We start from the raw sequence: 22,039 nt of genomic DNA, 5'->3' as shown, positions 1-22,039 counted from the left end.
AAATTTCAAATAACTTACCTGAAAATTTCTGTTAAAATGCTTATTTTTTAAGTGTCCCATAAAAAGTATGCCAATTTATTTTACATATTCTCCAAATATTTGTGAAATATTAATGATAAAACCTGAACATTTAAAATAAAAAAATGCCTTGGAGGTTCCACATAGATTTCTAAACATTTTTATACAAATTTCCCAAAATTGTAAGGCAAAGTTCCCCTAGGATTTCTAATTAAATTCCCCAAAAATACCTAAATAAATTCCCCAAAAATTGCCCCAAAAGATCCAGAAACTTTACAGAAATTGACAAATGAATTTCCTAAATTTTCACAAAAATACCTACAAATTTCAAATTCCTCCCACCATTTAAATCAAATTCTCAAGAAATTAGAAATTTATTTCCCACATTTCCCTGCAAATATCTGAAAATTTTGAGTAAATTTCCCCCAAAACATCCAAAGAAAATCTCAAAAATATTCCTAAAATTCAATGGAAAAGTTGAAACATTCAAATGAAATTCTCCAAAATATTAGAGGAAAAAAGCCCAAAAATTTCAAGCAAATTGAATTAACTTCAAAGGACATCATCAACAATTATTCCTAAAAAATTGAATTGCAGAAATTATTAATATGTTGTAGGGAAGACAAAATATAATGTCCACATATGTGCATGCAGGGCCTTTAGGAGGTGAACTGACAGAACTTACAAGTTTGTTTTTCTGTCCAATAAGGCCAAATTAAATAGGCCACGTTTGATTTATAAAATCAATAAAAAGGTAAAACATCCAAGGGAGTGAATAGTTTTTACAGGCCCTGTACCATAGACATGACACTAGTCAGGGTTTTGGATTAAGAGTCTGGAAAACTGACAAAAGGATGTTTTTCCACAAAAGACACCAACAAGGCTCATTTTATGAAGGTATTATTAACAATGTACAACAGAATAAAGGCATTTATAAATAATATGGATACATTTCACATTTTTAAGACATCACAAAAAGATTTACAGGTAACATATTTCAAATAGGCCCTGCACAGGGGTATAAATAGTTGTTGCTTTTACATGACCAAAAAGACTCATTAAGGCCTTAAAATTACCAAATTGATAGCTGTTAGCAGTTACACATGAAGAAACAAGTCATGTCAAAAGAAGTGTCTCTCATTTATAATATGAGGTGATGATTGGTTAGGGATTTAAAAATTTACTTGCTCCCGCTCAGTTTGAAAACATTCACACATCAGTAGGCAAGAAAAGCTAAAGACAACATTTTCCACTTCAAGGAAAACCTTCTTTAGGGACCCAAGTTCTTTTTTTTTTTTTTTCTAAAAAACTTACATAAATTTGTACAAATCCACTGACATTGCAATCTTCTCAACCCAGCAGTAGATGCAATATGCAACACAAATTTATATGATCCAGATTTTGAGAGTCATACTTTACTGTGAATGCTAAATGAGTTTGACAAAAGAAATATTTTCATATAATTAAAAATGTGCCATAGTGCAGACATTTTCTGCACCGGGTTCTTGTTAAACATATCACTGCAAAGAAAAAAGGAAACAAAAGTCTTACAAGTAAAAGTGCTAATCTCTCTTGAACGTCTGTGAGAATATTTAGGCAAAATACACATCGTCCTTTAGCCAACTGACAAAATGTACAATATTTTCCTTAAAGTAACTGTAATATGTTTCTTCAGGTCAGTCAGTGCATTATTTTAAACACTGATGTGGCTCTGATGGCAAACAGAAGACTGTGATCCACGTCTACATCACAGACATGACCAGGTAAATCTGAAACTGTACCGTGTGTGACAGCCAAAGGCATACAGTTAAATCACATTTTCACTCACCCACTCAGAGAATGATAGCTTCACTGACTCTAGTAACTGCTGCTGTTAGTCCTATTGTAAGAGAATGTGTGCGTTTTCCATCAGAGCTGTGAGGCATGTGTTTTTTAATGGCAAAGGAGAGTCAGAGGATTAAAAAACACTGCGGAAGCAATCGCTGTATAAAATAAAGTCTTGCACTCTATCATACAAATATACATACACTATGAAGTGAGCTAAAAGGACAGACAGGTCGAACTGTAAATGCTCAACCTCTAATGTGTCTCTGAGGCAGGTCGTCATCTATAAGATGCTGGGATGGGTACAAAACTACGCAATGCTTCCTTCACAGACAGCAGTCATGAGCTCAATGTACAAAACAAAGCCAAAAAAAAGTATAAAATATAAGCTTAATTTAAATCATTAAATACTGTACATATCACATAGAACTTCAGAGCTACAGCAGGGACCACAGTACCTTTCAGCACAAGGCAAACATTTTGAAATTTACTCACAAAAACATTAGTGAAAATGTGTTGAGGAAGAATCCACCTTTCCAACAATTGCACTCAACTTAGTATTTTTTTTTGCCCAGTTGTTGGTCCATACTGAGCATATTTAGATATCTTTTAAAGTCATCAGAAATGCAGAATAGATGCTGATAATAAACAGCACACTTTCCTGTAGATATCTGAATATGTGGTGTATGGATCCACCTGAGTGAGAACGCCTTCAGTTGCTTCTGCCACGTGGACGGAGAGTGTGCCTAGTGATCCCTCCCAGGTTAACAGAAAGTATAGTATGACACAAAATAAACTTTTTGTTAGTGTGTTTGGCTAAATAGAGGCAAAAATTCACACAGCAAGCATGTGGTCTTAAAATGAGGATCTCTTTTGTATAAAATGTTGAAATTTTTCTTTGCTTTCTATCAAATCCACAGGATGTAAACGTTTTTCTTTTTTTCCCTCTCTTGATGTGCCCTGAAAGGGGCAGCCTCAGTCTTTGTTCTAGCATTTTTATTTTCTTCAGTGTGCGACTTTCACAGCAGTCAAACAGTAAAGACTCGAGCGTGGCTGTCAGAGAGACACTGTTCTTCCTGATTACAACAGGATATCTCCTGTAGCCACTGGTTCGTCAAAACGCAGGCTCTGCTCCTGGTTTGATCTGGTCTGGAACTCAGCTGGGGCTTGACAAGTCTGCTGTTGTCCCCCGCCCACCCATATAAAGAGGTGTCCATCAGGCTCCAGGTGTGGGCTGGCTGCCTCTGGCAAGCAGCAGTACAACCAGGCTGCAGAGCCCCATGATCCCCAGCCTCTTCAGCAGGGCCACGCTGTCTTTTGGGATGACCACCTGGGCCAGGTCGTTAGTGATGAGGGAGATCTCGTGAGCCACGCACACAAAGATGAAGGTGCTGACCATGATGTTGAGTGAAGGATTTCCTGGGATAAGGACTAAAATTCCCTTGGTGTCTGCAGCCAGCCAGATGTGGTACTGACATATGAACAGCTGGGGGAGACAAAGTCAACATGTTGATATTTAGTAATGTGTGCAGAATCCCTCACAGATCATCACATTCAGAGCTGTGATCATCTCTAGTGTTTGGACAGGATCTCTCCTTATAGATTTGATTTAAGAGTAAAGCCTAGTTCATGCGCAGGTGCCCTCACTTCAGCGTGCTAATACTCTTTAACCCCACTTTTTACAAATACCTTCAAAAATCTAGAATATAAGTTGCTTTGGTTTATAAGATGTGGCCTGTTTTTGAAATTTGTCAAGGGAAATTTTAGTCACCTGTCCTATGTGACAGTTTTGATTTAGTTCCACAAAGTCCATGACTTGCAGGTTCTGTGCAGCTCTTTTTGTTCCATCTGTTTTTACAGTATTGCGGTTTGAGCATCTACCAGCTACAGTACGGTGGTTGGGTTTCAGCCTGATGTGATTGTTGTGAAACAGATTCACAGCCCCCAAGTCGTTCTGCCCTCTTAAGTCTGTCACTTGTCCTTCCTGAGGAGTCTTACTGGCCTGATCAGTCCTGCACAATGTTTATTTACTGAACAGTACACTATCAGATTTCTTAAAAGGAACCTGCATGATCAGACAAGTTCATCTTGCTGGATAGATATTTGTATTGCTCATATGTATACTGAACTATAAAAAACTCACTAGATAGCTGCATTTTGTGTAAATTTGAGCTGATAAACTCACTGGAAGGCCGCCATGTTTTGGTCTGTGCTGGTACTGTGACGCCACTTAGCCATCGCGCTCCTCCCCGCTGCTATGCAGTAACCGGTTTTCCAGACTTGCAGTACATTTTTCTGCTTGCAGCTGTTGCTGACATGAGTTTGCTGTGTGTTGGCTTTGTTTCCCTGCATTCAATGCTCTCATTCCTCCTTAGTTTTACCTCAATAAAACTCCCTACAAGCAACGGGATTCAGTGCATAGTGGAAGTGTGCCAGTAGCTTTTCAAAATAAAAGCATTATGTACACATAAGAAGGGAGTTTCTCCATAGAAATGCTTAAGTGGGCTTCTACTTTGACAAGCGCAAAACAGAAGTGTTTTTGTACTGTGTTAACCTTTACCTGCAACATTTTGAACCCTGTGGAAACAGGAAGCTTCATAAATAGTCGAAGTTTGGGGAATAACTTTATTAAAAAGACATTTTAGCTCGTGGCCTTCATCTGGTTCATCAAGAAACAGATTTCAGACATACACCACAGATGTGGATGTACTTATTTGCTACAAATTACTGCTCATGGTGCAAGGGAAAAAAAGAGAAGAGACCTTAAATCTTAAAATTTTCCGTGCCTGAGACACACAGCCCTAACACTGGCTGAAATAGCGGTTACTGCATAGGAACGGTGAGGAGCGCTGTGAAGTCACAGTGCCAGTGTGGACCAAAACATGGCAGCCTTCTGGTGAGTTCATAAACTCAAATGACTCAAAATACAGATATCTAGTGAGTTTTATAGTTCAATATACACTACCGCTCAAAAGTTTGGGATCACTTGGAATTTTTCTGTTTTTTCATGGAAAACCTCATGAAATTAGTCTGAATAGGAAATACAGCAAATGAACTGGACATGCTGACATTGTCAGAGTGAGAAATAATGATTTTAATGAAAAATGTTCTTAAACTTTGCCTTTATAGAAAAAAGCACCTTTTGCATCAATTACAGCGGTGCAGACCTTAGGCATTCTAGCTGTCAGTTTTTCAAGATAATCTGATGAGATTTCACCCCATGCTTCCTGGAGCATCTCCCACAAGATGATTGGCTTGATGGTATCTTCCTTCGTACCATAACGTTAAGCTGCTCCCACTACAGCTCAATAGCACTCAGATCCAAAGACTGTGCTGGCCACTCCATTACAGTCAGAATTCTGGTTGACTGCTTATTCTTTAAATATTTCATAGACATTTTGGAGGTGTGTTTTGGGTCATTATCCTGTTATAGGATTAAGTTGGCCCTAAGCAAGTGCTGTCTACAGGATATGGCATGGCATTGCAAAATCTTGTGATAGCCTTCCTTCCCCAAGGTCCCTTCCACTCTTTACAAATCTTCTATTCTACCACCTCCAAAGCACCTCAGATGATCATGCTGCCTCCACCTCGCTTGGCTGATGGTTTTAATCTCTGTTCTTGCTTCTTTTTATTTGTTCTGCGTCTCACAAATGTTCTTCTGCTTGATCCAAAGACCTTAAACTTGGACTCATCCATGCACAACACCTTCTTCCGGTCTTGGGATGTCCAGTCTTTTTGCTCCCTTATTAGTAAAATGGATTGATGCAGAGGACTGACAATTGCTGATAACTGTTTGTGAACTGCATGAAAATGTTTTTCTTTGGAAAACAAAGAAATTTGCCAGTGATCCCAAACTTTTGAGCAGTGAACATATGACAAATACAAATATCTATCCAACAAGATGAACTTGTCTGATCATGCAGGGTTCCTTTTAAAGAGCCAGTATGATAGTAGCAGCTGCATGTGCTTGCAGTGATGCCACTGTGTGTCATAGCTAGGGATGCACGATATTGGATTTTGCTGATATTAACAAATTAATCTTTAGTCGAGACTGACTAATAACAATATTTAAGCATGGTTTAGACCTAAAACTTCAGTTCTCAAGACACACTTTAAAGTGTAAAGTCAGGTATACACTGTGCGGATTTAATCAGATTCACACACCAATTTTTAGCCGCACTACTCTTGGAAGTTACACCAACTTTCAGTATACAGGGGGACATGACGGTCATCCACCATCCAAACACAGCTTGACCAGCTGGATTTCTGACATGTGGAAACTCCACAGACTTCTGTCAAGTCTGTCCCAACTTCACTTTTAAGTGTGAGCTCTAGGGCTGGGCAATTATTTGAAAATTTAGGTTAAATTGCAGCATGGTCCACTGCAGTTTTCAAAACGCAGAAAGTTCAATATTTCTTTAACCTGGAATGTGTGTCAAAAAAATAGTTTCACACATTTTTTTTGCCACAGATATGTCATGATTTAGCTACACATTTTGGAAACAGTGAAGTGTCAATTTTTAAGGAATAGTTTGCAAAAAGTCCTACTCTCCATATTTTATAAATGATTTTCTTAATAAAAATTATAACGTTCTTCAACACAAAACTTTCTTCATTTAGTTAGATTGACTTATTACTTGTTAATTTGTCAGGGATGTGTAGAGCTTTTTATACCCACTGAATGATAACCAACTTCTTTTCTTTATTGTTCTAACTGAAATAACCAGTTCACTCACCTCCAAGGATATCTTGCCAAACCATGCAAAGAATGAACTGTAAATAGAGCGGGCGTAGCCAGGAATATTCCTGATGAGAATGAAGGCCAAAATCTGCAGAGGGAGAAGACGTTTATGGAGTCAAAGCGGAATAACAGTTAAACACAAGTTACAGTCACAAGCTCCAATAAGAGCTAAGATTGGGCAATCCTGGTCAGTAAAGAGGAAACTATCTTAACTGTGAGGTTATCAACTCTGTTTACTGCTCTCAAAAGGTTTCCCAGATGAGATTGGCTCTACATGATAACAGCTATATTTAAAGCCCTGAAGGAGGCAACGCCCTTGTTGTTGTACTTTTAATCTTGTCTTAGTAAGTATAATGGCATCTAAAAATGTCACAGCAATTATCTAGAATACTGTTGACAGATTTAGATCATGAAAATCCAACTGAAAGAGCTCTGAGCAGACATGCTGGATGTAAAAGTATTAAAAAGAGGATAAATGAGGGAAGAGAATGAAAGTTGTACCTGGACCACAGAGATGTAAGGATGCATCTCGTTGCACTCTGTTTTGGTTTTACAGCTGCTTGCCCATATTGAGTAAGTCTAGAATGAGGAGTGGAAAAGGAGAAGCTTGGTAACTGGTTTTAAACATCACCAGAGGTTCGCGTTAAGAGCACAGCAGAGCATTTTCTTTCAGGTAAGTGTACACACCCTGCCAGTAAACCAGTTAGCCTTAAGAACTGTCGATTGAAGGTGACCTCAAATATACCTTTGGCAGTGCTTAAAATTTGAAATAAAACAAAAATATATACAACATAGTTAAGATTAAATTGATTACAGTGATCCTAATAGTTAACTCTACAGTACAGCTACGCACAAAACAAATCTTACTATGAAGAAGACGACAGAGAGGAAGAGGAGCGCGTTGGAAATCTTGGTAGAGAAGAGAGCCTCGCCTTTGCCCTCTGACAGCACCTGGCGTTTCTGTAGTACCAGATAGATGAAGGCGAATAACATGCCATGGATCACTGCCTGTAAAACGACAACACAACATTAAAACAACTTCCTAAAGTTTCACTTTAAGAATCTTCAGATCTTCTCTGCTTTGAATCAAATTCAAAGGTGTTCATGCAAAGATGAATTTCATTAACTGAAGTGAAACAGATTTGACTTACAAATCGGTCCAGCTTCCACCTGAACCACCACTCATGGATGCTCCCGTTCAGCTCAAAGAGCTTGGAGATGGGCCACACAGAGAAAACACTCTCAAAGACGCCCTGAAGTCAGGAATATAACGTTAGCAAAAAAAAATAAGACATAATGGCAAATATAAATATCTTTTTTTAAGATTAACTTCTAAACAGCCTGTATTATGTATAAGGTTAAATACTAAGTTCTTAAAAATATATGTCAATCCATAATGACCAACTCTTTCAAATGTTACCTTAAAAGTGTCTTTCACTGCGTCCTAACAACATATCATTTGTCAGCAACAAATTTAGTTTAATTGCAATAATTCTTGTTCTGTATGCAGAGCGACGTGGCGTGATGCAACAGTTTTCCTGTCACCCCATTCCTATTTTTCTGTCACTCACAGAAACAAGTAAAGAAGGAGATGACAGCAAATGTCTGGCTGGAATTTTTCCTTGATTCTCTTTCATTGTCCTCACTCAACAGAGATTGTTAGCTTGCTTTACAAGTTCAAATAAAGCTTGCATGCTGTTAGCACAGTGGTACTCAAACTCACTTTACCAAAGGGCCACACTGTCATGTATTTTGTATGTAAATAGGGGTTCAAGAATCCAAACAGCAAGGTTTACGCCCCTGAGAAAGCCCCAAAATGTCTTCATATCTGGCTAGTTATAATAAAGTGTGATTAATGGACAAATTGAAACAGTAAAAAAGTAGACTATTGTGTGGTTAAATGGTTTCCAAGAAAATTTATTTATTGAAGGGATAGCCCCTTGAGATGAATCCTCTCATTTTCAAGGGGTCCCAATGACAGCATAAGGCTGTGTGAACCCTGGTGTCATATTGAGACAAAGCACTAGGGACCAAACAAGGATAATTTTGACAGGAAGTAAAAGGATTTTCAGTCACTGAAGGCAACTGAATCATCTGAGTGCCGAAAATACAAAAGGTAGGATCAGACTGCTGAATTCTGCAAGATTTTGGCCTGACTGCAATATTGCAGCTTATGATCAAAACTCTGATTATGAGTGCCGGGAACAACAAATGGTCTTGTAGTACGATATAATTAAAGGATGCATCCAAGGTACCCCACGACCACAATTTAACAGGTCTAGCATGTGAGAAAAACCCTGATTTAAATAATATGACTGACATGACTCATAACTTTTAAATCACCCACCTGTGAGAAGGCAAAGAAGCAGATGAACAGCAGGAGGCACAACAACTTTGTCAACACCCCGAGATGCCACATGCCACTATCTGATAGGAAGACACAACAGTTATTGTGAGAAAAAGTTGTTCCAAACTTGACCCTGCTGCAGGCATGGTGTGGAACTAAATATCTGTACTGATTCCAGAGGTCTACTGCTAGATCAACCCATTCCCAGTCAGACACCTACTGTTTGCTTTCTTCTGCAGGATCTGAGGCCACATGGCCAATGTGGCGTAAATGACAACAAACCAGAAGGTGACCAGCGGGACAAAGTAATAAAACTGATAAGGTCTGTCCATGACAACGCACAGCACCAGGACCAGGAAGTTCAGGCGGAAAAGCACCTGCAGTGGAATGAAGGTGAAATGACAGTCACGTAGCAGAAGGGTCAAAGTAAAGTGCAAATACTTGCTTTTCTTCTCAGTTTATGTGCGTTCAAGCTCAAGTAAAGACATAATTGGCAGCAGTAGAATCACTATTTGATATGACAATAATGAGCCACGTAGGATCCTGGTTAAAGTGTAACACAGCGGCATCCTCACCTGGCAAACCCTGTAGAGTCCAAAGTCTCCTTTGAGCCAGAAGAATGAAAAGTGTCCATAGCCCGTCTGAAAGAGGTATGCAGCAACCAGCACGCGTACATGCATGTACACTGGAATAAACTGAAAGACAGAAAGAAAACAGAAATCATGCCTTATAACCTAAATGCCTCAGAGGAAGTTACTCCATAATAAATGTGTAAAAAAATTACTCACAGCACTAGCTCCTGATACATGATAAATGAGGATAACCAACTGCATCCAGCCTTTCCACTCATCTGTCTGCTCTCGGTTGAGTAATTTGGTCTGTATTAGAGTGAGAAAGACATGGTACAAGTCACAAATTTCAGCTAAAACCTATTGACAATTACAGACAGCAGTTTTTAAAGAACGTAAATGCAGCATCTTCCTCTTTTCCAGTGTTATAAACTCTGTTCAACTAAGAACTTTCAGGGAAATCAGACAGTTAATGACAGACAAAGACGCCTGTATTCCAACTTGATGTCTAAGCTCACTTTTCACCCTGTTCAAACCACACACAAACATGAGGAAGTCGCCTATCAAAAAATGATATCTCTGAACACCAAGATAAAAGTAGTGATTTAAATCTCACCTCCTTGCTGTTCTCATTGTAGAAAATTCCCAGGACAAATATATAGATGAGAGGTATGAAGAATGTTGAGTGTGTGTAAAACTTCTGCTCCTTCATGAACACATCTGCTCGATCGCAGAGGTAAAAATAGGCCATGATGATGCCCATCCTGCACAGGGCCTTGAAGGGTGCCTTGGGGCCCAGGGGCACAGCTGCTGTCGCTGGCTTCTTCTCTTCAAGGCTTTCTACGTCTGGGGGGACAGGTCTGCGGTGACGGTTGTTGCCGAGGATATGGAGGACCAAGAAGACCAGGGCCGAGCCCAGAAAGAAAAATGCCGACAGCTTCTGGAGGAAGTTTGGGGATGGGAGTGTCTGGCAGCAGGAGCCGTCTATGGGCCGCATTATTTTGTTGCACACAGAGTTCATGAGGACCATAGCTCCCTGATAACAGGATGACAGTATAAAGAACAAGATGTGAGAAATACTCGGTTCTTATGAAAGAAGACTCCAGTAATTACACTCACTTTCCTCCTAAAGTTTGTGTTGGTCCTGACTTAACATATTTTGAGCTCTAAATGATCGGTATACAGGAGGTGCTTCTAAATTCCTCCAGCAGATGGATTCAGCTTGCACCTACTTAACGGCCTGGAATAAGATCATCCACAACAAGATAAACCATTTGTGTCTTGCAATTTTTAATTCCCTTCAACAGAGATGCACTCACTGTAAAAGTCAGGGTCAATGCCAATAGAGAGTTTTTTAATCACTTGTTTTGGAAACAGATCAGAGTTTGTGCAACAGGTCACATCTTTAGCTGACTAATAAATCTCTTGTCATTATGTCACAATATTCTTACTGGATATAAACAGTACTTAATGAAAAACTAACAAATAAAACAGCCGTAGACACACCTGGCTGAAAGTCATTACTTTGCATGGCCACGTTTTGACCTGCAACACCAATCTAATTGTTGTATTCATTTTTAGGGGCTTAAGCATTGTTTTCTGTAACAGAATTATTCGTCCCAGATGGTTTGAGGGACATACCTTTTTCTGTGAAATGACAATAATACATCAAAGATGTGGTGAACTTTGGTCTTGAGTTTTCAGTTTGTCTTTAAACTTTCAGGCATTGTTGCCCGGGCTGCTTTGACTACGGTCACTCCTCCTCAGGCTCTACACTGCCTCCACCATACATGTTTACTCCTCTTTGGTCCATGTAGAGTTTTAGGGCGTGTACAGCCAGCACATCAAACCAAGACATGGCAGCCATTATACATCTATGAATGCATAGTTAAGCAAGTATATTTCTGGCCAGAGTTACCCATAAGGGGGGATAAAGGGGAGAGCTTTCCAGGCCCCAGCCAAGTGTGGGCCCATTGTAAAGTTATGCTGTGATAACCAGATTTTATTTTTTTACCTAAATAACAACCTCTCTTATCAAAACAACAGATAATCTACTATGCTGTAGTAGATGGCATTCTTCAAAATGTAAACCCCTTTCCTTAAAATACAACAAAAATGGGTTTAAAATGGGTTTATAGTGGCCCAACAGGGTTAAAATGGCAAGAATGGGTTTAGAGAGGCAAAAATAGGCATAATTTGAAATCATGTCTAAAAAATTGCCCAAGCATGCATGTACAAAGTGGTTACAAGGGATTTCAAGTGTCAATATGAGTTAATAGAGGCAGCAATAGGGAGGAAGTGGCAAAAGTGGGTAAAAGGTATCAAAACAGGCAGAAAAGGCGGTAAAATAAGATTAAAAGCGGCAAAAATAAAATGTAGTGGTATGGGATTTTATAAGTAGCAAAAATATGTTAAAAGTGGCAATTTTTTTAGTTCCAAAATGAGGCAACTGTTAGCCAGGATGCTAGCACCAATGGTTCTGAGCCAAGACACATGCACTGGCATTGATAAATCACATGTGAGGAGGGCACATCCCCTGGGTTTGTCAGGGGCCCAGTCAAATCTTTGGGCAGACCTGGCTCTGGCCTTGATATGCCTTGCTTTCCTACAACTACTCCAAGGATTACATCAAAGCGAATACAGCTGTGTTTCAGCTGCTAACAAAAACAATCAAACGAATCCAAAACAAAATGGATGTTCAATATTATTATAAAAAAGTATCAAAATGTTGATCACTTTGAAATTTCCCAGTGCTATTGGATCTATACTTCCAAAGAGGGTGAACCCCCCCAAAAATCCAATAGCCACAAATAAGCAGAAATTCTGCTCACCACATTCCTGGTGCCCTCAGGTAGGTGCAAGCCATCGTCTGATTGGTTGATTGTTTCCAGTGCAGCCTGGCGGGACGCGGCAAACATTTTTACCCGGGACCCACTGTGTAGAATGTCCTCTGCCACGTCATTGTAAAGATCCAGCTGCTGGTTGGTGATCATTTTCCTGTTGTCACTCAACACCTCTTCATTTACTGGGTCTACAGGAGGAGAGGGCGATAGCGTATTGTGCTGTGAGTACAGACTGACAGATTTAGTTTGATGGGTGTGAACAAAAGTGTATCAACTTTTTCCTGTAATTATGTTGATATTAAAGCTGGAAATTGGATTATAATAGCTAAGCACCATGAGTTTCAATATAACCTTTCTACATTTTTTGTTGCAACTTTGATCAAAGTTTAGCTTCCTAAAACAATTATATGAAAATGTGACACTATGCAGATGATTACGAGCGACTAAAACATATAGTAAGGTTACTTTAGTTGATGTTCAATGATGTGAAATGACTTGGAATGTGTGAAAACTTTAAGATGAATGCTTTGAAGTGTCTAAGTTGGTAATCCGACTTCACATGAACACAGTAATCACATGACAGAATAATCACTGTAGTGAAGGAAGCAGGCAGTAATATTTCACATTCAAAGCTTGAAGCTAAGCTCACCTTGCAGGACCCAGTAGACCTCTCCACGCTCAGCCAGCTTTGCCAGGTGCACAGAGATGCCTGTCAGGTTGGCTCTGTACTGCTGCAGAGCCTCGCTGCTGCCACTGTGCAACTTGATTGACCACTGTGGCAAATTAATTTATGATCGCATTAACCACTTTGCTTTTTTCTTTTAAAAAAATGTGCAATCTTAGCTTTACACTTTACAGATCTTACCGTGGCAGCTCCAGCGACAACAACATCCGGCCTTACTGAAGCTTCCTGCAACACAAGAGAATTAGCAATTAGAGAAAAAAAAAAAACATGCATAAACCACATGACATATTTGTAAATTCTTCACTAAAAAAAGCTCCTCACTAAGAGAGCTTAACAACTTTACTCACGTGTGTCCATGCTATCAAGCGCTCTTTCATTGAATTATTCGCCTCTGGATACCACAGGAAGTCCTGCACAAAAATGAGAAATGTTTTTATCTTCCATTAGAGTTTTCACAGACTGAGATTGGGAGATAAAAAACATCCAGAAATAGCTTACCACATTAACAGAGGAAGTCTCGTCTTCAAAGGAAATGTCCTCATGCTTCAGATATGACATGCAAGGGAGCAGATAGAGAGAAAGCCCATTAGGAAGATAATCTCTGCTTTTCCTCTGCTCAAACAAAAATAATTACATTTCAGTGTCTCCACACTGTGATTTTTCTCGACATGTTTGTTGTGATACATTTCTCAGCAGTGCCTATTTTAGGCTATAAAAGACAAATAATGGGGAAAACTGACTTTTTCTCACATAAAGGCAGCAAAATAATCTGAGCTGAGCATTCTGATGCCACAAAAATGGGATTTTTTTTTTTATGTTTTTCCCTGCATAAAATGTCAATAATATCTTGAATTTATATAGCGCCTTTCAAGAAACCCAAGGACGCTTTACAGGAACACAAAGACATGGACAAACTATGTGAGGGGTAGGATGAGTGTAAGGGGTGGTTTAGTGAAGACTGTAGGCTGTGGTGAACAGGTGGTGCTTGAGACGTTTTTTGAAAATGTCCAGAGATGGAGCACTACGAATGTTTGCAGGAAGAGTGTTCCAGAGGGTGGGAGCTGCAGCACTGAAGGCTCTGTCTCCATAGGTTCGGAGTTTGGTTTTGGGCATGGAAAGTAGACCGGTGTCTGAAGATCGAAGGTTGCGGGATGGTGTGTATGGATGGAGGAGATCAGAAAGGTACTGGGGAGCCAGAGCATGGAGAGATTTGTATGTGAGGAGGAGGACTTTGTAGTTGATACGGGAAAATGTTCAGGGTAAAATATCAAATAATTTTAAATACATGGAAAAATGCTGGTAAGCCTTTTTCCAATATTTCTTGTTGAATGTAATGAATTGGTTGACACACTACAACGGCAAAGGGTAGTTTTAAGTGTAAGAGAAAGATTTTATAATGAATAAAGGTATTTCAGTGGGACAGATTTGGATAACCGAGTAAAACATGCTTATGATGGCCTCACTTCACTATAATTTTTGGGGCACCTCATGTGTGATGATTTCTCTGCAGTGCTGAGAAGTCTACAAAGAAAAGCCCTGGATTTACACGATGCAGTTCTTCAATGGTTACCTTGACTCCATCTTCTCTTCGCTCTGGATCAATAATTTTGACAAAGGAGTAGAATAGCTGCCTTATTCTTGAATCGCCGAGAAAGGCCACCCTCTTTTCAGCTAGGCAGGTTTTGGCTTCACTGTAAGACAAAAATTATAGTGAGGAATCTCAATGCCACAAGTCCTATGAGCTGCAGATAACAATCATTCCTGAGCTGGGTGGTTCTTTCATCACTTAATTCAAAGCAGGTGTATATAAACACAGTCTGTCCATGTGATAGAACCTTCTCAACTGGCTATTCAGCTTAATAAAAACACATCCACTCTTCCAGACACATAAACCACTGCAACAGACTTAAATCTTTCTTGCAATCATACTGTACATTAGTGCTGCACAATTAATCTAATCATAATCACCATATGAGTTTATGATGGCATAAAAAGGTACAATTATTTTTGTATAAAATAGTACTTGAGGGTTTACAAAAATCCCCACAGAAAGGTCTTTAAGATTAAAACAGAGCAACTTCTACATTTTGCAGAAGTACCTCAAAAAGGAATCTTTTGAAATCTTAGGTCATTTTTAAAACAGTACAATTAAAACTTCATTTTTGTATATTTTATGCCACTTGATAGTTGCATGTTTTCAGCAGAGGTGGAACGTTAAAAGTTAAAGTTCTGGTTTATAACTCTACTTTAAGTACTAAGTACCTAGTTAGGATTTGTGCGGTAATAAATGATTTTTGCTTATTGGCAAGAACAACAAGAGAATAGATCTTTAAACAGTGCAAATCAAACCCATACAGAGGTCAATCTAACACTTTAAAAGTGAATATATTGGTCCATACATATAGTTAGAACTACACTGTTGAAAGTGTTAAATATTTAATACAACAGAGCAACAGCAACTCTTGAAAATCAGTAGCAAGGTGTGTCTCCTTTGGCAAGAACAAGGGAGAGTCAACGTCATAAAAAGGCAATGCATACTGATATGATGAGGAATATGCACTATACAAAGTGCAGCTTTAGGAACACCTAAATTCATAAGTGTTAACTCTAACTCAGTGGATAACTTCATTCACGGTGCAAATGTGTCTTACATCAAAAACAACAATCCACCAGAAACATAACCAACAGTTAACAGCTGTTGTGGGATGTGATGTTGAATGATGTCATTCTCTCACTATGTGCTACTCTGTAGAGGTGGGGAAAGTATAAGTACTGCAATCAGTTAGAATTACAGTAACTCTGATTAAATCTTACTTAAGTAGAAGTAAAAGTACTAATTTTAAGATGCATTTTAAAAAGTACAAGTTACTAAAAAAGCTACTCATTTACAGTAATTTGAGTAGATGTAATTAGTCACTTATCAGCCCTGGCTTTCAGTTGCGAAATACTTCAAAACTATCATTTTTCTCTGCATTTGTTAATTACCAAGCAAGTCGTCTCATGAGATCATTTATGTTCTATATATCGTGATCGCAAAATTGTCCAGTGTAATTGCACATTACTATCAAATTGTGCAGCACTACTGTACATACAGTAACCTTGCATAGTTAGTGTGACTCACGTGCTTTTGTATTTGTGCATCATGCAGCCATAAGGCTGCCATACATTCTCCCCCAAGTAACGTCCTCTGGAAAGCAGCCATTCACATGAGTCTCCGCCTGAGGACAAGAGAGACTCTAACAGTAAGACTGGACAAAAAGCCCTGCCCTGCCTATCACTCATAGTTTCTCAGCGACTATGACTGAAACCTGCTGTCTCAATAGTACCCTGTCTTTTTATTCAGAGCATTCAAAGGACTACTTTACAATACAGCGCTCTGCTAGGGGCCACAGTACAAAATAAAGCCATCAGCAATTTAGCTCAACCATAAATCTCCCAAGCTATTCATTTGTGTGCAAGATGAATGGAGCCATCTGCAACTGAATAAATCTATAGTAACAGGGGAACATGAGGGGTCTGCGGGTTGGCGAGAGATGTGGGCATTTAGTGTCATCGCCAGCCAAAGCAGCTGCTCTCAGTGTGCACATAGAGGTCTCTGGTTCCCTTTCATGGACCATGTCCACTCCGTGCAGCACAGCTACGGGGTGGATATTTGCCATGCTATTATGTCTTTGTGGTCCAACTGGAACCACCATTGAAAAGTCAGTTAAGACAACATAAATACAAATTTTTCCAACGTGAAGTATGCATCTTGGTCACTAGTGATAACTTATCTTTGTAAAAACCAAAGAAGAAGCACGCTGCTACAACACTGCCTCAATATACCACTAAAGCTAAAGTTTAAGTCAATAGCTGTACGGCACATTTTTTACAATATCAGCACGACAATGTAGCAGTAGTTAGTACTGCCTTTTTAAATATGCAAACTTCGTCCTGTCAATTTTTAGCTACATCAGCCTACATGCGGCGTCTTCAGCAGTAATCAGCGTGTCCTGTCAGCAGCATGTAAACACAGCTAAACGCAGTTAGCTTTATTAAGCTAAGCTAGCCAGTCAAAGCCGACTTTTAAACCGTGCAGGTCACCAACTACATGTAGTATGCTTGCACAATCATATATTTTCACTGTCAAATATTTGCGAGCTTTGTGTCGCATCCTTGTAAATCAACACTAGATAACGGAACTGGACCGACCCACAAAGTACACAGACACCGCTTGCTAGCTAGCATTAGCATCTTCAGAGGGATTTCTCATGCTGCAGCTTGAATAAACAGGATAACACTTACCTCCATGGTACCGAGAAGCTGTGTGGAACACGAGGAGTAGAATAACAAGCACCAGCGATATCAATTTGGCATTTTTAATGGTAAAATGCTGATTTATTTCGCGTTTGCCCAGGCTATAGGCCAGGACCGCCATCTTTGCTCCTCCATGACAACAAGCACCTGTGCAGCTCAGCGGCGGCGACGCTTCTCCGGCTGCACCATCTGCCTCTCCAACCTCATGCGACACCGCCTCCTCCTTCTTCATCACTGAGGCAGGTGGCAGATCGCGGTAATATCCAGCGTTTGAAGTCGGGAAAAATTGGCATAAATTACACAGCAAGGATAAGGAAACTTTAAGAGATTGTCACGAGTACAGGAAAGTTCTGGGACCTCAAGTTGTCTCTCAACAAACATGTTCCTGTTCTTTGGAGGCGTGTTAACCGTGGCACCATATGAGTGGTGTAAAAATAAACCACTGGGCGTACCTGTCAAATAAGTAGGCTCTTCTATTGTACTTTGTGCAGAACAGTTGCCAAGAACTGGTTTTGGGACAGGACAGTGCTGTTCCACTGGTCTCACAGCATGACTGGAATGTATGACTTCCATAAGTTCAATTAATTTTTAAGCTAGAAAGAAAATACAGAATTTGAAGTGAGTCAAACATACTCTGAAAATCAGTGGCGGACTTGTGATATTTGAGGGGCAGGGGCAAAATTGATTGAAGGGCCCCAGCTGTTCAGTGGTGCACCTTCGTTCAAAAAGTTGTCAAACATTTGTAGTAAAATAGAAATACCTACTACACCTCTAACAAAGGATGAGGGTGTGCCACTTAACCACAGAGTTGACGAGATACACAAAGGAGGATGTCAGTGAAGAACTCAGAGGACACACCATTATCACAGGAAGACAACAGGGGGTGATCAATCATGTATTTTCCATTTTTGAAGGCACCCTAAAGACACTTTGTCATATGTTGTTCACATAGAGGGCACTAAAGTGGGATCTAAGCAGAATTTTGTCCACAAAGAGGGCACAGAAGAGGGCATTTTGTCAACTTTTGTCTTTAAAGATGGCACTAAAGAGGGAATTTTGTCCACTTTTGTCTATTGAAAGTGCAGTAAGTAGGCCATTTGATCCACTTCTGTGTATTTGAAAGGCACTAAAGGAGGCACATTGTCAACATTTATCCATTGAAAAGAAACTAAAGAGAGCCATTTGTTAACTTTTGGCTATGCAAAGGCACTAAAAAAGGGCACTTTGTCATCTTTAGTGATTTAGAGGGCACTTAAGAGGGAACTTTGTCAACTTTAGTGATTTAGAGGGCACTTAAGAGGGCACTTTGTCAACTGTACAGATTTAGAGGGCACTTAAGAGGGCACTTTGTCATCTTTAGTGATTTAGAGGCCACTTAAGAGGGCACTTTGTCAACTTCAGTGATTTAGAGGGCACTTAAGAGTCCATTTTGTTATCTTTAGTGATTTAGAGGGGACTTAAGAGGGCACTTTGTCAACTTTTCTGATTTAGAGGGTACTTAAGAGGGCACTTTGTCAACTTTTCTGATTTAGAGGGTACTAAAGAGGGCACTTTGTCAACTTTTCTGATTTAGAGGACACTTAAGAGGGTATTTGTCATCTTTAGTGATTTAGAGGGCACTAAAGAGGATACTTTGTCAACCTTTGCCTATTAAGAGAGGACTAAAGAAACCACCATTTAGACTTTGATGATTTAGAGGACACTAAAGAGGGCACTTTGTCAACTTTTATCACTTTAGAGGGCACTAAAGATTACACTTTGTCAAATTTGGTAATTTAGAGGGCACTAAATAGAGCACTTTGTAATCTTTTTGTGTATGTAGAGGGCACTTTGTCAACTTTAGTTATTTAGAGGGCACTTAAGACGGCAGTTTATCAACTTTTGTCTATTAAGAGGGGACTAAAGAAAGCATCTTTTAGACTTTGATGATTTAGAGGACACTAAAGAGGGCACTTTGTCAACTTATGTCTATTAAGAGGGGACTAAAGAAAGCACCTTTTAGACTTTGATGATTTAGAGGACACTAAAGAGGGCACTTTGTCAACTTTTGTCTATTAAGAGGGGACTCAAGAAAGCACCTTTTAGACTTTGGCGATTTATAGGGCACTTAAGAGGGCGCTTTGGCTACGTTCATACTGCAGTTAAAAGTGACCTGAATCTGATTTTTTTGCTCACATGTGGCCCGAATCTGATTTTTTTTCTGACAGTGTGTCAAGTCACATTGAATCTGACCTGTTCAAATCAGGTTCAAGCCACTTGCGTATGTGGTTCTGAATCAGATACGTATCTGATCTTTTTAAGAGGGTCTGACTGCAGCCCTCGAGCAAACCTCTACGCTGGGGCGTTTGGCTGGAGACCTCTACGGTGGGGCAAAACCTTTTTGCTGGGCCGTGACGTACATTGCCCAAGCCTACGCTGGGGCGTGCAGCGTGTTAGCTGTTGTTAGCATGACCTAGCTGTTGTTAGCATGACTACACTGCTGTGCTTATGACACATTAGCATAGCATAGTTATATTTGGGCATGCAGCAGCACACCCCGACCCCTACGCCCCAGCGTACAGGTCTACGCTGGACTGTGCAGTAGCAGACGCCGACCCCATGGGTCTACGCTATTAAAACCCGACTGGTTCAGTTTAGGCATTTAGATCTGGCTGGTTAGATTTAGGCATTCAAATCCAACTGGTTAGATTTAGGCATTAAAATCTGACTGGTTAGATTTAGGGTCAGCCTGTCGGCAAGCGGATAGAGCTGAAATTTCGACATGGATAATACACATCACGCCCCAGCGTAGAGGTCCATGGCTTGGGCAATGTACGTCATGCCCCAGCGGACAGGTTTCACTCCAGCGGAGAGGTTTGCCCGAGGGCTGCAGCCAGATGCCTCTCGATCTTTTGGAAGTTGACTGCAGTGTGAACAGGCAAACAAAAAGATCAGAATTGAGCTAAGGCCTGCAGTGTAAATGTAGCCTTTGTCCCCTTTAATCATTGTAGAGGTCAGTAAAGAGGGCACATTGTCATGCTTTATCACTGAAGAGGGCACTAAAGAGGGCACTTTGTCAACTTTTTTTTCATGAAGAGGCACCAAAAAGGCACTTGGCTAGATTTTTACTTACGTAGGGGTACTTAATAGGGCACTTTGTAGAACTTTTTATCCATGCACAGGGCACTAAAGAAGAGACTTTGTCATCTTTTTTCTGTTAAGAGGGCAGTAAAGAGGTATCTTTGTCAAATTTTGTCTATGTAAAGGCACTAAAGAGGGCATTTTGTAAACTTCCATCTTTTAAGAAGGCACTAAAGATGGATGATTGTCTACTTTTTGTCTAGGCACTAAGGAGGCCACTTTGTCATCTTTTGTGAGTTAGAGGGCATTTAAGAGGGCACTTTGTCAACTTTGGTGATTCAGAGAGCACTAAATAGATCACTTTGTCAACTTTTGTGATTTAGAGAGCACTAGAGATGGCACTTTGTCAACTTTGGTGATTTAGAGGGCACTAAAAAGGGCACTTTGTCAACTTTTGTGGTTTAGAGAGCACTAGATAGAGACTTTGTCAACTTTTGACTAAGTAGAGGGCACTAAAGAGGGAACTTTGTCAACTTTGGTGATTTAGCGGGCACTAGGTAGAGACTTTGTCAACTTTTGACTAAGTAGAGGGCACTAAAGAGGGAACTTTGTCAACTTTGGTGATTTAGCGGGCACTAGGTAGAGACTTTGTCAACTTTTGTCTAAGTAGGGGGCACTAAAGAAAGCACTTTGTCAACTTTTTTTCATAAAGAGGCACTAAAAAGGCATTAATCACACTGACTTCTGTAGAGGGCACTAAAACGGCCACTTTGTGAAGTTTTATCCATGTAGAGGACACTAAAGAAGACACTTTGTTGTCTTTTGACTATTAAGTGGGCACTGAAGAGGGATCTTTGTCAACTTTGGTGATTTAGAGGGCACTAAAAAGGGCACTTTGTCATCTTTTGTCTATCTTTTGTTAGAGGGCACTTTTTCCACATTTTATCTTTGTACAGGGCACTAAAGTGTCCTTTAAAAAAACAAACTTTGTTCCAGTCAGAGGGGGCCTTGTCAACTTTTGTCCACGACAAGTGTACTGAAGAGGTCATTTTGTCAATTTTGTTTTTTCTAGATCTATTTATTTGACAACTTTTGGCCAAAGATCGGGCAGTAAAAACAATGAAGACTGTGTGACTGTGCAAATTTTTACACATAATATCCACATTGGTTTTAACCATTAGGCAAAGGTAGGCATTCATCAGGGGCCTGATAAAGATGGAATGAAAATGTTATGCATTAAAGAGCCAAAGCAGGTATTTGTGGTACTACTTCACCAACTTCCAAGCTGTATTGAGGATGAAATTCTTTAAGGAAACTCCAGCAACACTAAGAGAACAGTTTTGTTTGACCAGTGTGTTCCAGCTTGTAGCCTTCATTGTGACCCATGTGAAAGCCACAGCTGTTGAGCAATGATAATATCTCTGATGTTGATATATTTCATAGAACTATAAAAAATTACACCTGCCTCTGCCTGTTCTCCTCACACAAGATCAGTTTACAGAGATCTGTGATCAACACGTCTGACTGGCCAGTGGGTGGAGTTTCCTCCCTTATCATAAATACAAACTACTCTGATGCAGTATGGCGATTTTACAGTGAGGCAAAGGTACTGTATGTATTGCCTGGGGCCCATAGTCTTAGGTGTGCATCAAATAA

The 22,039-nt window shown here is 39.8% G+C and overlaps 1 protein-coding gene across 1 annotated transcript; it reads right to left on the bottom strand.

Moving 5' to 3' along the window:
• Window positions 1–921: 921 nt before the first annotated feature.
• On the bottom strand, window positions 922–17,696 carry casd1 (CAS1 domain containing 1). The gene is made up of 18 exons (XM_041809286.1): window positions 17,312–17,696; window positions 16,149–16,245; window positions 14,598–14,718; window positions 13,526–13,570; window positions 13,375–13,437; window positions 13,208–13,252; window positions 12,992–13,115; window positions 12,331–12,530; window positions 10,116–10,535; window positions 9,719–9,808; window positions 9,506–9,625; window positions 9,151–9,307; window positions 8,931–9,010; window positions 7,735–7,836; window positions 7,451–7,591; window positions 7,085–7,162; window positions 6,579–6,671; window positions 922–3,328 (listed from the first exon to the last, which is right to left on the bottom strand). The coding sequence occupies exons 1-18, from the start codon at window positions 17,553–17,555 to the stop codon at window positions 3,059–3,061; spliced, it is 2,490 nt and encodes an 829-aa protein (XP_041665220.1). The 5' UTR covers window positions 17,556–17,696; the 3' UTR covers window positions 922–3,058.
• Window positions 17,697–22,039: the final 4,343 nt, after the last annotated feature.

This window comes from Cheilinus undulatus, linkage group 16 (genome assembly GCF_018320785.1).
Source record: "Cheilinus undulatus linkage group 16, ASM1832078v1, whole genome shotgun sequence".
Taxonomy (NCBI): Eukaryota; Metazoa; Chordata; class Actinopteri; order Labriformes; family Labridae; genus Cheilinus; species Cheilinus undulatus.
Note: the sequence above shows the minus strand (reverse complement) of the source record. Positions and strands in the feature narration are given on the sequence as shown.

Coding starts and splice junctions, on each gene's coding strand:
- casd1 (XM_041809286.1), bottom strand. CDS start 17,555: ATGAAGAAGGAGGAGGCGGTGTCGCATGAGGTTGGAGAGGCAGATGGT. Junction 16,246..17,311: donor AGCTTCTCGGTACCATGGAG/GTAAGTGTTATC, acceptor TCTTGTCCTCAG/GCGGAGACTCATGTGAATGG. Junction 10,536..12,330: donor CTGAGGGCACCAGGAATGTG/GTGAGCAGAATT, acceptor TCCTGTTATCAG/GGAGCTATGGTCCTCATGAA.